The sequence below is a fragment of the Coenobita brevimanus genome, chromosome 6 (assembly GCF_032717465.1).
Source record: "Coenobita brevimanus isolate Jiangsu-jjx chromosome 6, ASM3271746v2, whole genome shotgun sequence".
Classification (NCBI taxonomy): Eukaryota; Metazoa; Arthropoda; class Malacostraca; order Decapoda; family Coenobitidae; genus Coenobita; species Coenobita brevimanus.
Genome location: NC_136959.1, coordinates 69,727,007 through 69,750,812, shown reverse-complemented (window position 1 = coordinate 69,750,812; position 23,806 = coordinate 69,727,007). Strand labels below are relative to the sequence as shown.

At 42.1% G+C, this 23,806-nt stretch overlaps 1 protein-coding gene across 1 annotated transcript in view; it reads right to left on the bottom strand.

Moving 5' to 3' along the window:
- LRP1 (LDL receptor protein 1) overlaps window positions 1–23,806 on the bottom strand; it is a 335,280-nt gene that overhangs the window by 46,613 nt on the left and 264,861 nt on the right. The window contains exons 65-71 of the mRNA XM_080272895.1: window positions 23,521–23,699; window positions 18,106–18,329; window positions 15,171–15,365; window positions 13,444–13,557; window positions 9,406–9,547; window positions 5,240–5,463; window positions 705–862 (exon numbers count right to left, since the gene is read on the bottom strand). Coding sequence (XP_080129021.1) covers window positions 705–862; window positions 5,240–5,463; window positions 9,406–9,547; window positions 13,444–13,557; window positions 15,171–15,365; window positions 18,106–18,329; window positions 23,521–23,699 — 1,236 coding nt within the window. The remainder of the gene's footprint in view (window positions 1–704; window positions 863–5,239; window positions 5,464–9,405; window positions 9,548–13,443; window positions 13,558–15,170; window positions 15,366–18,105; window positions 18,330–23,520; window positions 23,700–23,806) is intronic.

Here is a 23,806-nt window from a genome sequence, read left to right as displayed (position 1 = left end):
GTGTGGAGTGCAAACTGGCGGTTGAAACTGGCATGTTGCAATTAAGAACTTAATGTGCAGTGTTAAAAAATTATAACTCACAGTGCAAAGAATTAAGTTCAGCTCAACACTGGATTACTGTACGTGCTTCAAGAGCATTTTCACTGCTGCCAGAGCCTTAGAGGAGGTGGCCACAGACGTGCTGTAAGTACCCTGTACACTGTTAAATATTTTCCATACTCACTTCTGATTCCTCATTCCCTGGTTCCTTTTCATTTATTTCATGCTTTATGTCCATTATAGGTGTGAATAGGGTCTTAAATAGGTGCTATGCATGTCCAGTAGGGAGTTATTTAGGTGGCTTTCAAAGTTAGGTTGGATTAAGGTCCATAAGTACCAGTCCAGGAGGCAGGGACCCAATATTCGGACAAAACCAATTCCCGGCCATGCATTTGGCTGTATTACGTCGGATATTAAAGGGATTACTGTAGTAGAATGGATCTGGAAGATGTGCAGATTTGCCTGGGAGAAAGGTAGGGTCCCAGAGGATAGGAAGTCAGGTGAATGTGCATGTACAGTATATTTGTGTTTGTGTGTGTGTGTGTGTTACCCACAACTTGCCAGCTTTTCGGATTATCTGGTGCCGTCTTGTCCCCATACAGGCCAGATAATTGAGGAAGCACCATATATACCTACAGGATATATATCAACACACTGTGACTTACATGCTTACAGTATCCATCACAAATTGAGTTACTACAGTTGACACCGCTGTAGCCAATGGCACATGAGCAGAAACTTGTGGTGCGATCCTCACTCTTCTTGAGGCGGCAAGTTCCTCCATTCTCACACTGAAGGTCCTTGCACTGCTCACATCGATCACCTGTAACATCCGCACATTTCATTAATTGTACACATAAATGTAGCCACACTTTTCTTATTGTACTGCCATAATTGAAGATTGGCTTTTTCTTAGGGTCATACATATCTTTCATCTATCCATCCATCATCCACCCTATGTTGTTCCACAGAGAAGCGTAGGAACCCGGGGCTAGGCAAGTTGGTCCTGACATTTAAGATGAGAGTGACCAGCCTCACGCATCCATGAGTAGCATTATGTGAGCAATAATCCACATCCACCCTGTGGATGTAACTTTCACTCTTCAGAATGTAAAGAATGTGAACTTCTGCACAGACACCAGAGCATTACTGACGCTCACACACCTGATAACAACTGAGTTCATCTTGGAACACGCAGATGACTGTAAGCTTGCATGTTGGTGATCTTATAAGTGAAAATATTGATCATACATTGACCTGTAAATCTTCATACAGAATCGTAATGATCGTGTAATGCTATAGTGCTTTACATGAAAAAAACAAAAACAAAAGAATCTAACTTTTTCATCATCATTGTGGTAGGTGGGGGTGCTCACCATCCACTCGATGTAATGCTGCTGTCTGCCCTTTCCTCTCCTCCATCCTTCTTTCCTTCCATCCTCTTCTGTCTTTCTTTCCTTCATTCTTTCCTTATCCTTCTGCCTATGGGTGACTTTACACTCCATCTTCTGTTTTTCTTTCCTTCATTCTTTCCTCTTCCTTCTACCTGTGGGTGACTTTACACTGAGTGACACGCCAAATGGCTTCCAGTACACCACGAAACCATTTACTACGCTGGGTGGTAACCATATAGCCAAATTTTGGTGCCTGGTGGTTTAATGGGTAATTATTGTGTTCCAGTCGGATTGAGACATTGAAAGTTTATATCCAAGGGGTGGTTGGGGTTGATTGCTCATGTACGGTAATGCCACTCAGGGATGAGTGAGGCTGGTCACTCTCATCTTAAAAGTCAGGACCAACAGCCTAGCCCTAGGCTCCTACGCTCCATATGGGGCAATGCAAGATGGATGATGGATGGATGGATTCATCATCATGTAAGCGATTCATTGCACACCAGTTCATTGAATAGCGAGGGTCTGCTGTACATAATTCATTTTCATTCTAGGGAGTGTGATGGGATAAAGTGCATATTTGCAAGTATTAATCTGCTCATTGTAGGTCAGTATGCACCACAGTATGGCGAAGATGAATGCTATAAGATTTTAATTTTCTGGTGCTGTGATTGTAGGGTGAAAGAAAGGGAGATTGTCTAGGCGCTTGAGAGTGCAAAAGTGGATGTATGTGGATTAACTGAAACTAAATGAAGAGGTGAGAATGTAAGAGAATGTGAGTATGGATGGGGTATATGCACGGGAGTAGGTGAGAATGAGGGTAAAAGAAGGAGTGTGTATTGTTGTGAGTAACAGATGGAAGGAGAATATAAGAGAGTATGGATCATTTGACTCAAGGATTGTGTGTGTAAGATCGAAAGTTGGACTACAAATGTGGGTGATTGTGTGTGTGTATGCGCCAATGCAAGATCATGCAAACAGGGTCAGAGAAGAGTTCTGGACGAATGTGGAAACATGCATGGAAAAGTTTGAAAGGAATGAGAGTGTTTTTGATTGGAGATATGAATGGAAAAGCAGGGAATGTGAAGGTGGATGGAGTAGTTCGTGAGTGGGGTGTGCCTGCAGAGATGGATGAGAATGGCAGTGCTTTAGTGGACATTTGTGCCGGGAGGGGGTTAGTGATGGCCAATACCCTCTTCAGGCACAAAATGACCCATAGGTATACGTGGCAAGTGATGAGAAGGGTTGGTGGTGAACTGAATGAACGGAAGGCAGTGATTGACTATGTGTGTGTGGATGACAGGATGAGAAGGTGTGTAATGGATGCAAGAGTATATAGAGGTTGAGGGAGTGGACTTTCAGACCACCACTTGGTGGTGGTCAGGATAAAAGTACAAACGAAATGGAGAAATGGAAGGAGGGAAGGACAGGAGGAAGTAGTTCATACAAGGAGGGTGGAAAAGTTACAAGAAGATGGAAAAAAGACAAGAATATAAGAGGGAAGTGGAGGAGCGATTGGGTAAATATAGAATGGAGCAGATGGGGGATGTGGAAGGTGATTGCAAGATATTCACAGAAGAAATCTGTGCAGCATGTGATGTGTGTGGGGTGAAGAGAAGACGAAAGGGGGTGCAGGGAACAGCATAGTGGAATGAAGAGGTAAGAGAGGCTGTGGCACAAAAGAAGAAATCATATAGTGACTGGATGAGAAACAGGGGCATGGAAGAAGTTGAGAGATGGAAGGGAAAGTTATATGTAGAGGGGAAGAGACAGGTGAAAAGATTAGGAAGAGAGAGTAAGAAGAGAGTGGATGAGGAATTTGGAAGGAACTTGAGTGTAAAGTGGAGGGAATGTAAGAAAATGTTCTGGAAAGAGGTAAAGAGAGTTAAACAGGGTGCCAAAGAAGTTGGCTGAGGAGTGAAAGATGAAAATGGTTAATTACTAGTGAAGAAGAGAGAAAAAGTGAGCAGATGGAGAGGACACTTTAAGGAATTGTTGAACACAGAGAATGGAAGTAATGCACGTATAAGTGGCTGGGGAATGGCTGTGAGAAGGAGGGATATGAGAAGACAGGAAGAAATCAGTAGGATAGAAATTGTGGAAGCAATGAAGAAAGTTAAAATGGGGAAAGCCCCAGGAATAGATGGAGTGTGTGGTGAAATGCTGAAGAATGGGGGAGAGATAGTAGCAGAATGAATATGGAAGATGTGCAGATTGGCCTGGGAGTAAGGTAGAGTCCCAGGGGATGGGAAGTCAGGTATAATTATTCCCATGTACAAAGGAAAAGGTGAAAAAGAAGTGTATGGTAATCATAGAGGCATTTGTCTTCTTAGTGTAGTAGGAAAAGTATATGGTAAGATACTTATTGACAGAGTTAGGGAAATAACAGTGGAATTAGTTGGAGAAGAATAGGGAGGTTTTAGGAAGGGAAGAGGTTGTGTAGATCAGATATTTACTCTTAGATCTTTAGTTTAAAAGTTTCTAGATAAGGGAAAGAAGTTGTATGCAGCCTTCATGGATTTGGAGAAAGCATATGACGGGATGGATAGACAAGGATTGTGGAAAGTACTAAGAATATATGGAGTAGATGGGAAGTTGCTGAAGGCCTTGAAGTGTATGTATGAGGATGGTAAGGCTGCAGTGTGTGTGGATAGTGAACAGAGGGAAATTTTCTGTTTGAAGGTTGGACTGAAACAAGGATGTGTCATGTCTCCATGGTTGTTCAATCCGTATATGGATGGGGTTATAAAAGAGATACACGGTAGGGCAGTGGATGTTGGAGTGGCCCTAGTGAGACAGGGTTGTGTTTGGAAACTCCCTGTACTGTTGTTTGCAGATGATACTGTGTTATTAAGTGAAGATGAAGGGGAGCTGCAAGGCTTGGTGGATGAGTTTGGGAGAGTGTGTAAGAAACGGAATCTAAAGGTGAATGTAGGGAAGAGTAAAGTTATGGTCTTCAAGAGAAGTGAAGTCACTGAATGTACAGTGAGGTTGGATGAGGGGGAAATGGAAAATATGAGTGTGTTAGTACTTGGGTAGTGTGATGAGTAAGGATGGAAGTTTGGAGGGTGAAGTGCTTGAAAGGGTACAACAGGGAAGAATGGTTGCTGGTTCCTTGAAAACAGTGATAAGAAACAGGGAAGAGAGCATGGAAGTGAAAAAGCTGCTACATGACAGTATTGTGATACCAACTCTAATGTAAGGAAGTGAAGCTTGGACTTTGTTGGAGGGACAGAAGTCAAGAGTGAGAGCAGTGGAAATGTAAATACTGTATCACACTAACATTGCCTGAATTTGAGATCTAACAAACACCAGTAAGGGTAGAAAACCAGTCAAGGAATACTGAAGTATAAAATACACAACAGAGAAGAATTTTATAGTCCTGGGGAATATACAAAGACTAGTAGTACTATGTGGACAAAATGATAGGAGTACAAAGAAGCAAATGATCTTTCATTGCGGTTGCTACAATAAAGTGGTGAGCTTGGCAATGCGGATGATAATGTAGGTTTGCTTCTCAAATCTGAACAGGTACCCACTACCAGGTGCAGCTTCTCTGAGTCTCATAAAATTTCAGGTTTAGTTTTCTACATAACTTTAAGACATAGGAGTCTTAGGATTTCTCCTTGAATCAAAATAATGTGGTCCTCTCATTAATCAGTGAGCATGGTGGTGGAAACTTTAGATTTACCTTTGTACTACTATGAATAACTAGTATACAAAGGAGTGAGACCACTGAAAAATTCATAAACAAGTATTTCGCTGACAAGTATAATTCAAGGTGGGACTTGGTGATCCAAGGGACGTACCAGTGAAGGCAGTTCTACAGATGCAGTACTGGGAATTCGCCTCCTCGTCTTGTTTGCATATTCCCCCATTTTGGCAGTCCAAGGTGCATGTGTTGAGGGCAGTTTCACATCGCTGTCCCGTCCAGTTAGGTTCACACTGACAACGCAGTTGGGGTACCCCAGCTTTGTTTTCTGCTTCTGGGTCCACCTCACAGTGACCATTGTTTTTACAGTATCCAGAACATCTGAACCAAGAGAAAGAATAGATAAAGTTATGATATATTGATTCATTTTTCAAACAAGTAAATTAATAAATATATATACTTAGTATCTATACAGCATTTTCAATAACAGTCATCATCATCATCATCATCATCCGGACCTCCTTTCCCGCCCTAGGACAGGGTGAGGAGTAGCAGCATCCAGACAGCCCAAATTTGCCCAATCTAATGGGTCACATTTCCATTCACTCACCATTCAAGCCCCCTGAATCCTGGCTCTATCTGATATGCCAGAAACATTCACCACATTCTGTAGCCTCACATAAACGTATCCGATAGAGTCAATCCGGACACTGTCACGTAAAAGAGGGGTGCCAGATCTATGATCATGTGCTTCTCCTCACAATATTCATCCAGCCTGCTCAGTCTCTTGTCAGTCCCCTAGCCTCACCAACTTCCAAAACTCTTTTCCTCACACACTCCTCCACCATATCCTTCCACCTTCTCCTTGGCCTACCTCGCCTCCTCCCTCCTTCAAATAAGCTCAGATGTACCTTTTCACCACTCTGTTGTTATCCATTCTCTCCACATGACCATACCATCTCAGTACACTCTCTTCGATTCTGGAACCACCACTACTACTACTACAAACAGGGCAGCGTGCCGCCAGGGGAATTTGCCCGTGCATTTCAAACCTTGCCACGCCCGTGCCATAGGTAGTTTATGCCCATGGTTCATTTTGGGGGGGTCTGGCACCTTGCCGTTTCATAGAAAACCGTGTCATAAAAGTCCGCACCGTAGGCGACTTGACTGTATGTGTGTAAAAAATAACTGCATCTTCAGTTACCAACTGGCTGTGTGCTGATAGGTGATTTCACCACCCATATATTACATGAAAAAGTATTTTGGGAAGTTGAAATTTTTTGGAATTTTAATTTTCAGATTTGAGATTTTGTACTGTTCATGTCCAAAATCTTTTAGCTAGGGCCTGAGGCCATACCCCTTTGTCAGTGCCACCCACTTCCTAGCACTCCAGTGGCACAGTAGAGTTCAGCTGTGCTAAACAGGGGCATGGCATTCACCTTGTACATAGTGCATATACCTGTTGCTGCCTTAGTATTTTTATTTTTTATATACAGAATAATTTTCATTATTTTATGTTCACATTATCAAGTGCAAATTTCAACAGTTTACTAGGCAACTACATAGTACAACTGTCAAAGGTGATCTACAAGTCATCTCCAGTGCCCTCAGACTCCAAACTTCAGACTTTAGAGTACTGTTAACTTCAAACCTAACCTGTGTAATGCATACATTACATATTGCTCAAGTCTGTCACAATCAGTTCCAGCATCTGGTAGCAACTAATTCTTTCAGATCATCAAAGAACAGTTTGGTCTTCAAAACAATACTGACAGGAATAACATTAAAAAATAGAGCATAAAAGACTCCTACCATTTAACCTACTCAACAAACTCAGCCAAACAGTGGAGAGACCCGGTGGGAGAAAATAATTTATCTATCTATCTATAGCTTGACCCTCTAATCCTGCAAAGGTTGGCCGCAGACAAAATGCCTCCAAGTCGCTCTGTCACCCACCATTTGACTGCCCTCCTCCAAACTCACTCCCCCCTCTCTCATATACCTCTCAACTCCAGCCCTCCACCTCATCCTAGGTCTGCCCCTCCCTCTCCCTCCGTCCACTTCACCTACATACACCCTCTTAGTCAGTCTTTCATTTTCTCCTCATGTCCAGGCAACCTCAGTGTATTTCTCCTAATTTTCTCAGTCACATCCACATCCACCCCACAACATTCTTTCACATCTTCATTTATCAACCTGTCCCTCCATGTCACTCCACATGCTCCTCTCAGGTAACTTATTTCCACTGCTCTCACTCTTGACGTGTTCCCCTCTAGCAAGGTCCACGCTTCACTTCCATATGTCAGGGTAGGGATCACAATACTATCATGCAGTGAATTCCTAACTTCCATAATCACCTCCCTATTTCTCATCACCACTTTCAGTGAACCAACACCCTTCCTTCCCTGCTGTACCCTTTCAAGCACTTCATCCTCAAAACATCCATCCTTAATCATCATACTGCCCAAGTACTTGAATGCACTCACATTCTCCATATCCTCACCATCAAGCCTCACTGTGCATTCTGCGACTTCATTCCTCTCAAACACCATAACCTTACTCTTGTTTACATTAACTCTCAGATTCCTCTTCTTACACACAGTCCCAAACTCATTCACCAAACCTTGCAACTCCCATTCATCTTTACTCAACAATAGCGTATCATCAGCAAACAGCAACACCAGAATCTTCCGCACCTCACCCTCACTCATTAGAGCCACCCCCACATCTACTGCCCTACCTTGCACCTCCTTTACAGCCCTATCCATGAATATATTAAACAGCCATGGAGACATCACACATCCCTGTTTCAGTCCCATGTATATATCAAAGAAAAGAAAAAAAATCAGAGGTAGTAACACCAGTTTCACAGTCAGGGGCAAAATTTCACCTCACTTCTTCCACTTCTCACTTTCATCTCATGGCTAAGATCCTTAAGCTGAGCGAGGCTTAGTAAGTTAATCTGCCCATGGATGTTTCTCTTTGATACGATATATCAGGGAGGAAAGTGATGGACATACCCCAGCTATGAAGTAAATGCAGTTAAACAGTAGGCAAACTTTAGTCCCCAACTGTACCACTACTAGAGTGCGGTTCCAATACAAGGGAAATATGGGAAGCATTATCATAAGCTACTCAGTCTGAGAGTGGACAAGACACCAGCAACCCTGAGGGAGAAGTCACAGTGCTTTGTGAGGCATTTTAACTGGTAATAATAAGCACTAAATATCATTTTTAGCTTTCTAAGTCTTTGTTAATTCTGCCTACCATCATATAAGGTGTATATATATATATATATATATATATATACAGTCAGTCCTCATAAATCGCGGCAATTTGGGTCTGGACCACTGCTGTGATTTATGGATTCCGTGATTTATGAATAATAACTCTTATGTGAAAAATTAATTTGGGTCTGGGCTTTGGCCAACTTGCCCCCACAGCATCCTACCTACACCTATCTAGGCACCATCAAACACAATCATATAAACTTAGGAATATTCAGTGCATGTATTAAGGGATCTCACCTTAATCCTATGACGAAATTGCTTAAGTGAATGGAGTGGGGTGGTGTTGGGAAGAACTTTGAACCTCACAGTACTTGTTCTTCCCAAACTCTTTCACCGGGTTTGAAAACTTTTCTCCTCCCTCAACACAGCAAATGAGCTCCAAACGTTGACTGTATGACAACTGCGGCAGCTTCTTGATGCCACACTGCTTAGAGCACTTCATTGGGGGGTCGGGAGGGGCTATGGCAGGTAAGAGGCGGGGGGAAGTTGCACAAAAAAGGCAGGTAACTCTTGTCCTCCACGGCGACGGTCTGTAGTGTGCGGACTGGCGGGACAAGACCAACAACAACATGGCGGCATTAGTATGCACATATGCCACCAGGGACACGCGGTGATTGGTTGTTGGGTCGCGATTTTCAGTTTGAATGCCGCGGTTTACAGTTCTCCTCAGAAAAGGCCCACTTGGGTGCCTAGGTCCACAATTTTCATGACTTAACAGTGATTTAAGGTTGCCGGCAGTCTGACGGCCACCTAGCCGTGATTTATGAATCCCTGATTTATGAACACGCGATTTACGAGGATTGAGTGTGTATATATATATATATATATATATATATATATAAACAAGCTTTCAAACATGACTCGTCCTTGGGCAAGCATGTGACTTGCCTGGGTTCTATATCAAAGTAAATACATCCTGAAACTTACCACTATTCTTGTGATTCCATTAATTCACTGGTGCTACATATGAAACATCATAAAATAAATAAGCTATACTGTATTGTAAACAGATGTATCAACAAACATGGCTGACCTGTATTTCTCACAAAATTCTCCGTAGTACATGGGCTGACACTGGCATTTGGCACCTCCATCAGTCACCACACACTCCCCATTATGGCAAAACAGCGGACACTTGGCTGAGTCAGGAAGTCGTGTGTGACACTCTTTCTTTCCTGGTGACAGTTTTATGACATTAAGATATGAATAACAATCACCATGTTCACTAATCATCTTATTAAAAAGTATTATCATCATCATGATCATTACTAGCACTAGCAGTACCTGTATCACTAACCTTATTTTTTCCCCTAGCAGTACTGATACCCACAGTAATTGGTATCATGTACCATTTTCCACCATCATCAGACCAGTCACTGGCTGAGCCTAAGGGTATCCGAATATTCCGCCATGAGGCAAACATGCACAACTGCCCCAAGGATTTCAGATACCAGAGGTGAGAGCTTTTAATGCCTCTTATCATCTGAGGAATCCCTTCTAGCTCATCTGGATCTGACCATTCCCAGGCACTTCATGAAGGTTATGCCATCTTTTCACAAAGCACTACTGTGATCGTACAGCCACAGCATAGCTCCATTTGTATTCACTTTTTCCCCACTATCGTCATTCCCGGAGACACCCAGTCAGGAAGAAATTTAAGTCTTCTTACAACCACCACAGTCATTTGCAAGGTTTTGCAAGGTTGGAATGAATCATTTCAGACACAGAATTCTGAGATGCTGGATGCAATAGACCAAAAGCAATAATTCAGCCAAGTCACCCCTCAAAATATCAAGTGCTCAGTCTGCCATTAAAATCATCACTTGGGGCAAGATATCCCAGGTGATATCCAGGTCATCCCCCATCATCTCCACATGCCCAAACCATCTCAGTCTACCTCTCCTCATCACAACACCAGTACACTCCAGTCCCATTCGTCCCCATAACTTTTCCATTGTATACCTAGCTCCCCCAGGCCTTGCATTCAAGGGTGCATTGCACAACCACCTGATCACTGTCATTTTTGTACATTTCAGCCTGCGAATATCCTCTTCCTGTACTGCCTAGGTCTCACTACCATACAGTATAACACTCCTAACACATACCACATACAAAGATCCCTTAGCATGGAGGGAGAGCCCTCTCAATGTCAGGAGAGGCAAAGCTCCTGGAACTTCTTCCAACCACTCCTCACTCTAGCCAGGCTCCTGCCCCACGTCCAGCACATAACATGTCTCCCAAGTAATACAACTCTTCCACGCACTCAAGAGACTCGCCAGCAAGAACAGTCCTTTCACACCTGACAGTCTCCACATGCTCTCCCTGACAAACTGCACACATGGAGTGAACATTATCCCGCAATGTACCTCTAACATCACTACATCTTTTGTGCACCCACATATCACAAACACTGCACAAGGTGGAGTTACTTCCCACATCCTTGTGGCAACCTGCACAAGAACATAATCCCTCTACTTTGATAATACTTCCACCAACCCCAGATATCATCACTTTTGTTTTACCCATGTTTACTCTCAAACCCTTTACCCCATTCCATCTCTTCAGTTCTTCACTTCATAGATCTTTCCTCCGCCTCCCTTTCATCATCCACAATCAACACCAAATCATTGGCATACAATATCTCCCATGGGAGGCCATTTCTGAAGTCTCATAAGAGAGCTTCAAGCACCATGATAAACAAAAATGGGCTCCCATGGGGAGAGGGAGGGGGAGGCAAAGGATGAGATAGAGAGATGGAGTGGAGAGGTATATAAGAGAGGAGGGTGTGAGCTGGGAGCAGGGCAATGAAATGGAGAGGGACTGGGCAACATGGTGGCACCCCTTATGGGATTAAGGCATGTGGCAATAGATAGATAGATAGATAGACTAACCCCTGATGCATAGCACATTCATGGAAATCAGATAAATCATATCTCCGTTCACTCACTGAGTGCAAGCACCCCTATACATTGACTTAACCACTTTAACCAATCACTCCTTGATCCCAAGTTCCCTCATCGCCTATATCTCCATCTCCCTAGGAACTGTCAGAGGTTTTCTCCATATCAGCAGAAGTAAAGTACAGTGATCCCTTGATTATCAGGCATAACCTGTACCGAACTTAACATGTGATAACAGAATTGCATGATAATGAATACGCAGAACCTGTGGGATTAATCCTAATTGGTACCAGGCACCCCAAGTGCAAGCCCAGATTTTCCCTTTTAGACAGTATAGTATGGATGGGATGGTGAGAGAAGTAAAAACATGAGTAATGGAGAGGGGGATGGCATTGGTAATGAATGGTCTGTCTGTCTATTGCCAGATACCTTAATCCTGGAAGGGGTGGGCACAAACAAATCACCTCCATGTCCCCCTGTCCCCCACCATATCACCACCCTGCACCCAGCTCACACCCCTGTCTCTTATATACCTCTCCACTCCATCCCTCCATTTATACACACTGACAATAACACTCATCAACCAGTCATCTGGAACAGCACAGTAACTGAATTTATCAAATCAGTAACTACTCCTGTATCTCCTGAGACCCTCAACATTTCAGCAGTCAACCCAGACACCCTCTCTCACCTTCCCTAAATACATACTGCCAGTTGCTCTGCTCACAGCAGTAGCATCGTCAATCAGAGACCAAGGGCCAAACATTGTATCCGCTGTCTCCTGATCTTCCCTGTTCCAATCAGACTCCTCATTCAGTAACTGGGTATATTGCTCTCTCCAAGTCTCTTTTATATCCTCATTGTCTGCCATTACCTTTCGTTCATCTTTCATCACAGACTGTTCACCTATGATATCTGTTTTCTCTCGTTATCTGTTTTGTCATCTTAACTGCCAAATTCTTCCATTCAGCACTATTAAGGCTATCCAGTTAAAGTCTCTGAGACTCAGACTTTTCTCTGTATACCTCCTTCCTAGCCCTACATTTGGAAGCCAGGTATTCCTCTCAGTTACCATACCTTTTTCATCCATCCATCCATTCATCATCCAATCCTACATCGCCTCATGAGGAGCGTAGTAGCCCGGGGCTAGGCAGCTGGTCTTGATATTTAAGATGAGAGTGACCAGCCTCACTCATTCCTGAGTGGCATTACATGAGCAGTCAACCCCAACCACCCCTTGGAAATAAACCTTCACCGGCTCAATCCGATTGGAGCGCAATAATTACCCACTAAACCAGCAGGTGCAAAAATCTGGTTACATGGTTACCACCCAGCTTAGTAAATGGTTTCCTGGTGTACATGAAACCATTTGGCTTGTCACTCATACCTTTTTCATTTCTGTAAAAATTTTCATTTCCCTTAACTGTGGCTTCTGCATTCATCCCATCACCATGTTACCTAATGACTTGGTGGGCCCCATGTCTATCCAAACACTGAATCAGTACAGTAACCTTCAAGAGATTGTTCTTGAGAGCTTTGTACTGTTCATTAACAGTTCTGTCTACAGCTCCCTGTTTGGCCACCACTATACTTATCTCACCACAGAAGGCATGCCATGCTGCTTGGTTTTTCAGGTTCCATATTTTCCTCCTGGGTATATAGGTTCTTTTCCACTCCTTAGTACCCTGTCATCAGTAATTTGTGTTGCTGTATACACTCGTCACTTCCTATAAGTAATATCCTTCACGAACCCCCTGTCGGTCCTCCTGACCAGGTTAATATGTCTACTACTGCCCCCAGATATATATGTAATTAGCCTACTCTCACTTTTCCTAAAATGCATGTTGCACACAATCATGTTAATTGCCTCCCTGAATTTCAGTGTCCTTTCCCCTTCCATAATCCTTGTACGACATGTGCACCCCCCATGCATCTCTTCATATTACTGGAGCCGTCGCACTCACATAACCATTTAAATCCCCACCCAAATCAACAGTATCATCATATCCCATACCACCACCCACATGTACCAAATGATCCAAGAATCTATCCTTTTCATCATCATCCAAGCCAACCAATGGAGTGTCATGTGAAAAATTTGTGAATGGATAAAAAAGAAAAAAATATATATATAACATTGAAACAGAAGGCTGAGTGAAAGCAGTACATACCATCACGTATCTCTTCTCTGAGGCCATCAGGACAGAGGCAAGAGTGGGTTGTGGGGCCAACCATGAGACACACTGCTTGGATGTGGCAAGGGTTGCTGGAACACGGGTTGCTCACTGTAAAAAAGGAGAATATTTTACAACATCTATAACTCTGAACAGAATTACAGTGTTATGTAGGATTTAAATAAAAAATGAAAAACAATCTTGGTGATGAAGGAAAATTTTTTGTGGCCAGTGGTTCACATACACACACCAAACTCATACATGATACACACACACATGCATGCACTCATCCAGGTGCACACACACACACACACACACACACACACACACACACACACACACACACACACACACACACACACACACACACACAGGAGGCACCAAGGAGAGCGGACACGGGCCGACAGCGCTCCACACCGAGCCAGCACGGCTAGTGGCATTACCTAAATTAGTATCTTTATATGAGTCAAGCTCTGTACCAGGTTAGACTAAATGGTTTTATATTGTTAAAACAAAAAAATAAATAAGAAGAAGTTTAAGCAAGTCTTGTTCAAACAGAAAAGAGAACCAAGTAGCTAAAGAATGCGCTCAATCAGCTGATTGTTTAGACTACAACTGCCCCAGGGAATGTAAGTACTCTGTGCTTTTAGTATTGCAAAATGGCCACATACTTTAGTAAAGCAAATTTGGAAAAGAAAAGGGATAAAGGTAGAAAGCAGGATGATGATTTCTACCAAGAACTGGTTGAGATAGTATGGAGTATGGAACATGTATACACTGCTTGCAAATATGAGAATAGCTTTCACATACATAAATGAAGACATGCTAAGAAGGATAATAACATCATTCATTAGCCCAACCCTGGAGTATGCATCAGTAGTCTGGAGTCCTCATCTCAAAAAACACATAGACAAGATTGAAAAAGTTCAAAGGGCCGCTACAAGATGGATACCAAGCCTAAGGGACCTAAGCTACGAAGAAAGACTAAATAAACTGAATCTACCAACACTACAGGAGAGAAGGAAAAGAGGTGACATGATAATGCTATATAAATGCATATCAGGGAAGGAGAAAATAGACATAAATGATTACTTAACATATGGGGAAGCATCAGCAAGAGGACACTGCAAAAAACTGCATAAGAAGAGAGGTGATAAAGACATAAGGAAATTCAGTTTCCCAAACAGAGCAATTGATCAATGGAATGCACTACCAAATGAAATAGTGTGTGCCAAAACAATTCACAAATTTAAGGATATGTACGATAAAGGTGGTTTAAGACACGGGACAGTACGAGCTTGACTCATTCCTGTAAAGTTACAATTAGGTAAGATCAGTTAGGTAGGTAAGAACACACACACACAAACTATTTTTCTTGATCTCCTTCAAGCAGCATGGCTGCTTGAAGGATATCAAGAAGTATAGTTTTCCTTATAGATGTATATACCTGTGGAATAGCCTGGACAAAGAGATTGCCCAGTTTAAAAACTTAAACGCGTTTAAAGCTAAATTTGACTTACTGAGAAACAGAGACGGGACCCCACGAGTGTAGCTCATTTCCTGTATATCACAATTAGGTAAATACATGCACATACGCACGCATGCACGCACACACATTTTAATACTCCTCAGTATCTTGAACTGTAATAAGCAGCACTCACTAATACCATCATGTTCCTAAAACAGACTTTAAATTAAATTACAAATCAAAGCTCAGTACTCACAGTTTGTATCTTGTTTTTGTTCTTGGACAATAACTACATCAGTAACTTTGATGTCATAGTGAGAGAAGTTCATGGGGGGTGACTGACCAACCCGTAGGTGTCCAAACTTGCTGATTCGCTTAACTGCATTCGTGTCACGAGTTGTGAAGTACAGCTCATCCTCAAAAACATCCACACTGAAAGGGCTACCCTCCTCTGTCAAGGAAAAGGAAGAAATTAGACAGAACACAAACAGTGAAATGGATAAGCAGATGTGGTTGCAATCCCTGCTAATGTCCACCTGCCTCATTAAGCTTTAACTTTGGTATCATAAGACCCTTTAAATGTTTACACAGTCCATCTATCACTGTGTTTTGAATTTTAATATAGTTCCGTACCTTCACTACAAGTTTGAAGAGTTAAATTGTCATTTATCCTTAAACTCCAGTTTCCAGTACTGTACTGTATTCATATGAGGTACTGAGATCCAGAGTAAAGCTCTTGATATTTTTAGTACACAAATCAGTAGGAGAAAGGCAGCCCTGTGCACTGTAAAGAGCATGTAATCTACTCCAAATTTTATCCCTTTTAGTTGCCTTTAGCAGAGAACAAAGGCTGTGTAAAAATGTGCCAAACCCGATACCCACCAACTGAGTTGGAAATTCAACTTCTCTGATAGTTCAGTCCCTCATTAGGTAAGTTGCAATTCTCATTGTAAATGGATTTCTTTCAGTACACTGCATTTCCCTTCTACTCCTCCTACTTGAACATTGGGCTCATGCAATTTTATCATTTGCCTGAAATTGTTCCCTCATAGTCAGAGCCAGAGGCCAGAAGTCTACAGTAATTGTTCCCTCAAAAAAAATATATATATATATATATATATATATATATATATATATATATATATAGATTTGTTCATTTCCAGATGCCTGGACACATTGCATTTAAAGGACTGGAGGTCACAGGCAGAAGGAAATATATATATGTTGTATGATTAGTCATTATACAGTAAGACTGGGATATAATCAGAGTTTCCAAGAAAGTTCATAAAATATAATTTTGTGTTATATAATTACACGTAATTCAGTGGAAAGCAGGGTTAGGCTTTGTGTTAGGCAGGAAAAAGTAGGATTATGTACTGTATGAGACAATAAAATTTGATAAAGTTGTCTTAAATGACTTTACTTTGAGATGGAGAATAACACCTTTACTAACCAAAGGACTGATTGAACAAAAACATGACTCTAGAACAAATTTGCCTCCAAGAGATTAGGTGTGCTATGCCAGCTCTGTGCCTTCTTTACCCCTGCACAGTTGTTGACTCTATACAGGGGTTTTATTTGCCTGTGTGTAATACAATGTTCGTGAGTGGGGCACTTCCCATGTGCAACTCTTATCAACAGGGTGGGGTCAAAGGTTTTTTGTCACATTAACTTTCCTCCTCTGACTGACTTTCTTCACCCTCTGTTTCTCCACCACACTTTTGCATCTTTATCTCTTTTCTGTTGTTACTTCAGTGGTCACTACTCTTCTGAACTTTCTTCATGCTTTCCCTCTCCTTAAATGTAGATGCATTGCACCTGTCTAGCAGCAAACTGTCACCCCTGTTTTGTTCACTTCTTTAATGGAAGAGTTGACTGATATTCCCTGTCCTTCATATGAGGTGCTCTGAGCCAGAGGGGCAACCATGCATTTTGCTTATTTGCTTTGACATCTAATTACCAAACTGTAATATACTTTAATGTTTGCCACCATTTTAATTGAATTGGGTAGCACTTTCAAGCTAAACAATAAAATGCATATAAGTATAATTTTACCATTGTATAATTAACCATGTCAAAGTTTAACAACTAATTACCGAAAATAAGCAGAATGCACGGTCGCCCCTCTGGCAAACAGGTCAGCTATGGAACTGTCTTCCTATGTTTGTATTTCCCTGAGTAAATGACCTCTCATGTAAATGCTATGTGTCCAGGCATCTCAGAATGAATAGCTATTGAATTTGGTTCAGTTATATTGTTTTCTAGGAAGGAACAGTCTTGTGGGTTTCTAGCCTTTTGTTCCTTCTTTCTTCCAATTTGAAAAAATGAATAAAGGGTGATGAAACAGGAACATATGAGTATACTGCTGATGCAACAGTCTTTGTTTACCATTGCAACAGTGCCAGAGATAGACAAATGCCATGTTAGAAGGCCATTTTGTCACCAATTTACCCTCCTCAGTGCTGATTTATCTAAATCTAGCTCGTATTATCCTAACTTAACCTCATTTATTTAAGACTTCCCGTATCTAACCTAATTATTCGTTTCTTAACCCAAATTCTCATATTCTAATTTATCCAAACAAAATCTTATTAAAACTATTTTATCCTACCTTAATCAACTGTGTTTTGTTCTAATAATCAGATTTACCTTAATCTAATCTAGTCTAATCCTAACCTGGTGGTTTCAGCCTGTATGAACTTGTGATACCATTATACTGCAGTGTGGAAGGTCTGGTCCCTCTGTCTCTTAAGTAAATCATATTTTTTTTTTGTTTATGGGTGGAATGGAATGGAATGGAATATGAAGTTTAGGTCAAAGGCCAAGCACTGGGACCTGATAGATCATTCAGCGCTTTGATGAGTGAGATATGAAAGATGATAGTTTAAAAGAATGAGTATGCCACTCTTTATACACTTTGAAAGTAGATGATGTGGCTCTTCTGCACTGGTGATTATGGAAGAACTTATTATGGATGGTTATTTTGTAGGGTAAGATCAAGAATTCTAAGACCCTGACAGGGAATGAAAGCATGGGCCATGTCTTTGGAAAATGTTCCTCTTTCCATTTTCTGGATTCTGCTCAACACTTTAACCATATGGTAACTGTAATAAAATGAGAGAGACAATAATTAATAGTAGTGACTGAATGAGAGAGAAATTTTAAATTATTATTTGTTAATGGTAACTCACCAGGAGTGAAGTGCTTGATAAGCTGCCTGTCTGAGCCATCCAGATTAACTGTCTCAATCTTGCTAGTCTTGACATCAGCCCAGTAAAGTCGACGAGCAGGGTAATCGATAGTCAACCCCACTGGGCCCAAGACGTTACGTTTAACCAGTGATCGAGCATCGTGACCATCCATTCTTGCCACATTAACTGAGGGACTGAATCCCCAGTGTGTCCAGAACAACTGGCTGACAGGATACATACAGAAGTTATTGTATTATACATTTACAAATAGAGTACATCATAAGAAAAAAAAAACTCAAACAATGCATCATATAAAAAAAAAAAAAAAAAAAAAAAAAAAAAATCTTCCCAAATATAACCACGATTAAAATACTTCTGGAAGCAAAACTAAATCAAATTTTTCACTTCTGGTAGGGGGTGTAACTTCACTGTGCGTGTAGAATAATTTGAAATTCACAAAACATTATGTAGCATTTGTGTGCAGTGATGCATATTAAGGCATCAGCTCCCCTCCTAAAGTTGTCCCCACAACCACCCCACAGAGAAAGCAAGGTTTTGGGTAAAACAAAACCCTTATATCATTATCATTATCTCTGACACTTTATCATCATCTCTGGTGCTTTGCCCCATTGAAAGGGAGCTACCTTGCAGTGGTTATTGGGTTTGAAGCATGGCCGGCAGCATTCCGTATTTTGGTGGCCCGGCTGCTGCATTAGGATTGATGTCCTTTGATCTTGTGAACCAAGTGCTTCCCCCTCATCACCAGGTTTGGGGGCCTGCTGGTGGTGATGATTTTCCCCTCCCAGGTCATCATAAGGCAGAGACAATGCTTTCCCACGTGTTTGTCATGCATGGCATCCGATGACATTAAAAGAGACAGGTTGCTTGATGATTGAGTGATGTTGCTTGCTACACCTCATGGCAAGCAACATACCTCTTTGCTTGCCATGTCTGTCTAGATGGGCAGCTTGGTGAGATGCAATCAGGTCAGTCGGCAGGTCATTTTTGGCTAGCGTCAAGTGGGCACCACATGGCCTGGCAATTGATTGGCCTGGAGCTGTCATCTGGTTGTGTGGTGGTTACCTGTTAATACTCTTCCACTACGTCTGGAGTTGTCAGGTGTTCTTTGACCTGCCATTCTGCCTCCCTGTGTATGGTGTTGTGATGGGTGGGGGGTGGGGGAGTGAGGGTTTTAGCTCTTTATTTATGGCATATCTTTCCCTAGTCCTGATCCTTGTGTGTCGTGTGGTCAGGCCCATGAGTTATCATCATTTGGCCACATTTCTCCTCCTGCCAACCCCCGGCACACCAAGGGTCCTGAATATCTTGTTGATGAAGCCTGCCGGTATAACGGATCCACTAATGATTCCTTTCCGTCTCTGGAGCTCCCGGCCCATCCACAGGCTCCAGGGATTATTGAGAGCTTGCAGGAAACTCCTGTTAGTCTGTCAACCATATTTACACTTGAACCCCATCAGGCTGCTGGAAGCAAGAGGAAGAGGAGTTCTTTTGTGATAGGGACCAAATTGTCTGAGAAAACTTTCAGTTCCATTGTTGAGACAATGCCTGGTGTCTATGCGCTGGATAATTGTAAGAAATTCCTTGTCTTGAAGCTGGCTGATCGTACTTCATTCAGAGACCAGAATGCATTTAAAGTCCACCATGATCTGCCTCAGAATCCCAGTCCCACTCCCCCAGGAAGCCCACAACCTCTTTAGTTGAAGATGAGGAAGCCTCCAGTGTTTGTATGTAACGAAGTCATCATTAGGTAGGTAAATGCCCTGGGAAAAATCCCTGAAAATTGCCACAAAAGGTGAACATGGGACTGGCTTGGGTACCATGAAACCATTTACTGTAATATGTAAACGTATGGCCTTATAATGTGAAAATCTCATAAAGTGGGACCTTCCAGGAACAATATTTGTGTGTTATGGGAGAGTTCGCTGTATAGTCCTTTCACTTAATACGCGAGTTTCTAGGATGCAAAATGCCCTGGGCGTGATGGGAAGGTGAAAAATGAAATACAGTACTGTAATTTGTTGTGCACGAGTCGGTTTTGAAAAAATGAAATTGGGGCGGCAAAGTGAGTTGAATCCTGTGTCGTGCCACGGAGAGCTACCTACCCTTGTAGAGCGCATGAGGAGGAAGTGATGCAGGTCATTACGATGTCAGTGTGCCGTGTGACTTAGCGGGAATCCGTGCAGCTTCTCTCAGCTGAGGGTAGGCAATCTCACATGGTGTATACAGTACTTTCGTTTACTCAGAACCCCACTTGTTTTTGCTATCATTGCCATTTTCCCCCCAAAATAGCAGAAGAAGCTCATCACCCACAAGCTCAGAACCCCATCACTTCAAGTCAACTGAGCCTTTCCTCTGTAGAGTTTAAGGTAAAGGGCTATTTTGTGGGTTACACTTGTGTACATGTTTAATGTCACATAATACATAGGCAAAATGACAGACCAAGGCCAAAGGGGTGACTTTTGAGGGGGCCACCCCACCAGTTAGAATTTTCCCATTAAGGTATGTTATTTTAAAACACGAAATTTCCCGAGAGCAAGATTCTGCCGCTCAAATTCTCGCGCATTAAGCTCATGGACTGTATGTATATGTTATATACAGCCAGCACTATCATATCATGTTGCTGGTTCCTTGAAGGCAGTGATAAGAAACAGGGAAGTGAGCATGGAAGTAAAAAAGTTACTACATGACAGTATTGTGATACCAACTCTAACGTACGGAAGTGAAGCTTGGACGTTGTTGGAAGGACACAAGTCAAGAGTGAGAGCAGTGGAAATGAGTTATTTAAGAGGAGCTTGTGGAGTCACGTGGAGGGACAGGCTGACGAATGAGGATATAAAGGAGCGTTGTGGTGTTGATGTGGATGTGATAGGAAGCGTTGTGAGGAACACACTGAGGTGGTTTGGCCATGTGGAGAGGATGGAGGGTGAAAGACTGACGAAGAGAGTGTATGTGAGTGAGGTGGAGGGTGGAAGAGGGAGGGGGAGACCGAGGATGAGATGGAGGGATGGGGTGGAGAGGTATATGAGAGAGGGGGGTGTGAGTTGGGAGCAGGGTAGTGAAATGGCGGGGGACAGGGCGACTTGGAGGCGATTTGTTTGTGGCCACCCCAAACGGGATTGAGGCGTCTGGCAATAGATAGATAGATAGACTATCATAACGCTGGAATATTGTACCCTGGAGCTCCCACTTTATGAAAATTTTGCATTATAGGGCCATATATTTACATGTTCAAGGGTTTCATGGTACCTAAGCCAGCCCCAAGTTCAAACTTTGAGGATTTTTATTTTTATTTTTTTCAGGACATTTACCCACCTAATAACGAGTTGATTGGCACGCCCTCCCTTTCGTTCTGGTTGCAATACATCAGCAGAAACCTCTCATCATTATGAGAGCAGAGTCAGACATTCATATCCTCATATCCATGGGTTGTCGTTCATATGCCTGAGCTGTCTTCAGAGTGGCTTCCTTCTTGCCAAGAATCGTACAAATGATGGACTCGTTAACTTTGTAAAGTATCGCAGTGTCACAGTTCCACTGTCCTCCCTCCTTCCTCTTGATGACATCCCCCTTCTGCTCCAGCGTCAGAGACTTCCAACTTTTGGCAGGGTCATGGTCGGGCTGAGTCAAGTGGCCAAAAAAAAGAGCAAAGATCACATAGAGCATGTGTGCAGCCAGAACGGATGAGAGGGTAGGCTCATCTGGGTTAAGAATGCTCAGTGGACTGTGATGACACCCTGCGCAGACATGTGATAGCAATACATCATAAGCTGATGCAATCCGTGCTCTGTCTATCACTTGCCGCCTTGTGTGAACTCCAACCGTAATTTTATGCCTTGCACTGTGTTCTGTCTATCATTGGCCGCATAGTATGACTTTGAAACATAAATAGGGGCCTCCCGCTGCATTATCTCCATCATCACCGTGTGGTCAGGTGCTGTAAAATATGAGTGGCTTCCTCCGACTGCATTATTTCTGTTTTTTTCCATGTTGTGACATTTTTGTGACACAAAATGGCACCTTCCATGTTATGTGAGAATCGCGCTTTGTGATCACACATTATGCAAGCGCTTGCTGTATAATTTTACCTTTATTCTGCTTTTACTCGTACTGCAAGAGTGACCTCAGTTGTTATGGTGCCATGATTTATTACTGTAATCAAACAGTCAGTATGGCACTTTGTTTCTTCCTGAGAATAACCTGACTGGGAATGGTTGTGAAAGACCATCTCCAAGCTATGGTACTTTATTTTTATGTACTGTACAATACCTCTCGCATACTGTAATTCTTCCACTTTCTTCTCACTCCCCAGAGAATTGTTCTGTTCTGATCTTCCATTGCATGACATGCAAACTATATGCATTCTTGAGTATGTCCACATTGTATTTCTTTTTAGCCATCAAATTATTCCACATCTCACTCCTGTACCCCTACCAGTTCAAAGTACATATAAATTTCTTAAAACTTTCACCATTCATCCAGCTTTATCTTTTAGCTGTTCAGATCCCCCCCAACTTCCTGCTTTTTCCTATAGTTTGTAAAGATGTCACTCAGTGCCCAAGTTTTACTCCCGTATGAAAGTAAAAAATTTTCAAGTAAGGTCCTCGAACACTGTATACTAACATCCAGCCTTATCTGTAAACTAGATAGTCTCTGAAGAGTACAGCCACGGTGAGTACATATATACTGATTAATGTAGTATAATACAGTCATCCCTCATTATTTGCAGGGGTTAAAGAAGACAGACCCCTGAGAAAAGCAATTTTTTAAAAATAAATAAAACCCACCTAAAAGAGCACTTATAGCCACAACTTAAATGTGTGTAAAAAATCCTTTGTAGTGTCCTAAACATCAACAGATATTACATCTGCTTGTTTAAAGTGTATTTTGGGAGGGTATATCAACTTGCGAATAATCAAAGTCAGCAGTAACAAATGTGCAAATAGTGAAGGACGACTATACTGTGTAGTTAATACATATCTGAGGTCCACAGTCACATAATATAACAACCTAATTTAATGCATATAGCATAAGCAACAAAGAAATGCAGGAAATATCTGGGAAGAAAAAATGAGAACAAGACAAGATGTGATACAGAAATGTAATATTTGGGACTATACAATATGGTTGAGAACAGCTCAAGGCCTAAAATCATTTGGTGATGAGTAACTGCAAGTTGTAGATCACCAATAAGATAATAGGGATGAGACATACCGTGAAGAGAATGGGAAAAAAAAAAAAAAGAGTGATAGAAATATGATGAGAGGCAGTATAACACAGTATGACTGGAGACTTGACTCAGGTTGTCTGCCATGGCCATATGATGTTAAGTGGTTCGCCGAAAGCATGCAATTTTTCCAAGCCTCATTAAAAAAACAAAAATTTTATGACACTCACCCTGACTGTGGGTCGACAACAATGTCATACATGCGGTCAGTGCGTGTGGCCAGAAGTGTGACCTTGTGCGAACCATCAAAAGTTACCGCTACAATGCTGCGCTCACCAGAGTTTATAACATATAATACTCCACCCACCCAGTCCACGGCAACACCACGTGGCGATGAAAGACCATCCACCTAAGGAAAAGTGGAGTATGAAAGAGGTAAAAAACTTGCTGTGCTATATTATTATTGTTGTTGTTGTTGCCCAGGGCTCATTTGGATGTGAAATCAGTGGACTGGTG